Source organism: Otolemur garnettii, unplaced genomic scaffold (genome assembly GCF_000181295.1).
Source record: "Otolemur garnettii isolate 467f Iridium unplaced genomic scaffold, OtoGar3 scaffold00052, whole genome shotgun sequence".
NCBI classification, from domain to species: domain Eukaryota; kingdom Metazoa; phylum Chordata; class Mammalia; order Primates; family Galagidae; genus Otolemur; species Otolemur garnettii.
In genome coordinates, this window is record NW_003852447.1 from 6,871,411 (window position 1) to 6,873,386 (window position 1,976).

A 1,976-nucleotide genomic window follows, 5' to 3' on the forward strand; every position below is an offset into this window, starting at 1 on the left:
GATGTGACCTATGATGACACCATGGCATTCTACCCAGGGCAATAGTGTGAGACTCTGTCTCAAAAGAAAACAAACAAACAAACTCCTGGCTTCAAGCAATCCTCCCACCTCTGCCTCTCAAAGTGCTAAGATTACAGACATGAGCTACTACTCCCAACCTGTAGTACTTCTATTTTTAATGCTCAGATTAATTTTATCTTTATTTTTTTTAAGAGATAGTCTCACTTTGTCACTCTTGGTAGAGTACAGTGGCATCACAGCTCACAGCAACCTCCAGCTCTTGGGCTTAGGGGATTCTCTTGCCTCAGCCCCCTGAGTAGCTGGCACTACAGTTGCCCACCACAATACCCGGCTATTTTGTTGTTGTTGTTGCCATTTGGCCAGAGCCAGGTTTGAACCTGCCACACTCAGTATATGGGGCCAGTGCCCTACTCACTGAACCACAGGCGCCCCCAGATTAATTTTATCTTAATTCCTCATACAACATAACATTATAGACCTTAGAAAAATACTTGATTTGTATTATATATTACTGTGGAAATATTATATGTGCCACTGTTAAAATATGGTCATTTGGACTATTACTATGCAAAAATTATTGTTTTAATTCCTACATTTAACCTTTTCTTTTGCTTTTTTTGTTATTTTCACTGTTTCTCACTCCACAGGTAATTATGGATCTGATCAACTCTACTGATTACTCAATAAATGGCTCTACTTTAATAAGAAACAGCACACACTTTCCAGCTCCTGTATCAAAAATAATCATCGCCCTTCCTTTGTTTGTGTCATTTATAATTGGTACCATCATCAACGGCCTCTATCTATGGGTGCTAAAATTCAAGATGAAACAGACCGTCAATACTGTCTTATTTTTTCACCTCATTCTCACGTATTTTATTTCAACATTGGTAATGCCATTTATAGCCATCTCCCAGCTTGAGGATAATTACTGGACTTTCGGAACTGCCTTGTGCAAGGTCGTCAATAGCATTTTGTCTCTGGGGATCTTTGCCTCTGTTTTCTTCCTCTCGGCCATCAGTCTCGATCGCTATCTTCTCATTCTTCACCCGATATGGTCCCTGCAGCATCGAACCCCACGCGGGGCTTTCAGCGTTGTCCTGGGAGTCTGGATCTCTGCAACTGCCCTCAGCATCCCCTATTTGGTGTTCAGGGAGACACATCATGACCAAAAAGGAAAGTTGATCTGTCAGAATAACTATGTTGTGTCTACTAACTGGGAAAGAAAGGAGATGCAAACTTTAAGTCAACGCATTCACATCGCCTTTTTCATCAGCCGTTTCTTGCTGGGCTTCCTTGTGCCTTTCTTCATCATCACCTTTTGTTACCAAAGAGTAGCCAGCAAGATGAAAGAGAAGGGCCTGTTTAAATCCAGCAAGCCCTTCAAAGTCATGACGGCAGCCATCATCTCTTTCTTTGTATGTTGGGTGCCCTACCATGTATACCAGGGCTTACTTCTCATCAAGAATCAGTCGTTACTTTTAGACTTGACTACGATACTTACAGCACTAACCACTTCCTTCAATACTGTCTTTTCTCCAACGATGTACTTATTTATTGGGGAGAATTTCAAAAAGGTTTTTAAGAAGTCCATTCTTACTCTGTTTGAGTCAGCATTTAATGAAGATTCTTCTGTAGAAAGGACACATAACCTAAATTCAGGAACCTAAATTTAAATTGTAGAGCCTTAAGCAAACGTAGACTCTGTCCGTTATTCCACTAGAGCAGTGGTTCTCAGCCTTCCTCATGCTGCAGCCCTGTAATACAGTTCCTGTGGGTCACGACCCACAGGTTGAGAACCGGTGCACTAGAGTTGTACCCTCTGCTTTTGTAGGCAATAGTCCCTATGTTAGAGAGAGACCAAGGCTGTAATGTTCAGATCTCTGAACATTAAAAGGGCTGCAAGAAAACAAGCAATGTGATTTTTTTTACTCTTTTTTTTATTGTGGAAAAAT

General features: G+C 41.1%; 1 protein-coding gene across 1 annotated transcript; it reads left to right on the forward strand.

Annotated features, from left to right (window-relative positions):
* Positions 1-674: 674 nt before the first annotated feature.
* Positions 675-1,691, forward strand: GPR33 (G protein-coupled receptor 33). The gene has a single exon (XM_003791983.2). It carries the CDS (start codon positions 675-677, stop codon positions 1,689-1,691), a length of 1,017 nt encoding a protein of 338 aa, XP_003792031.1.
* Positions 1,692-1,976: the final 285 nt, after the last annotated feature.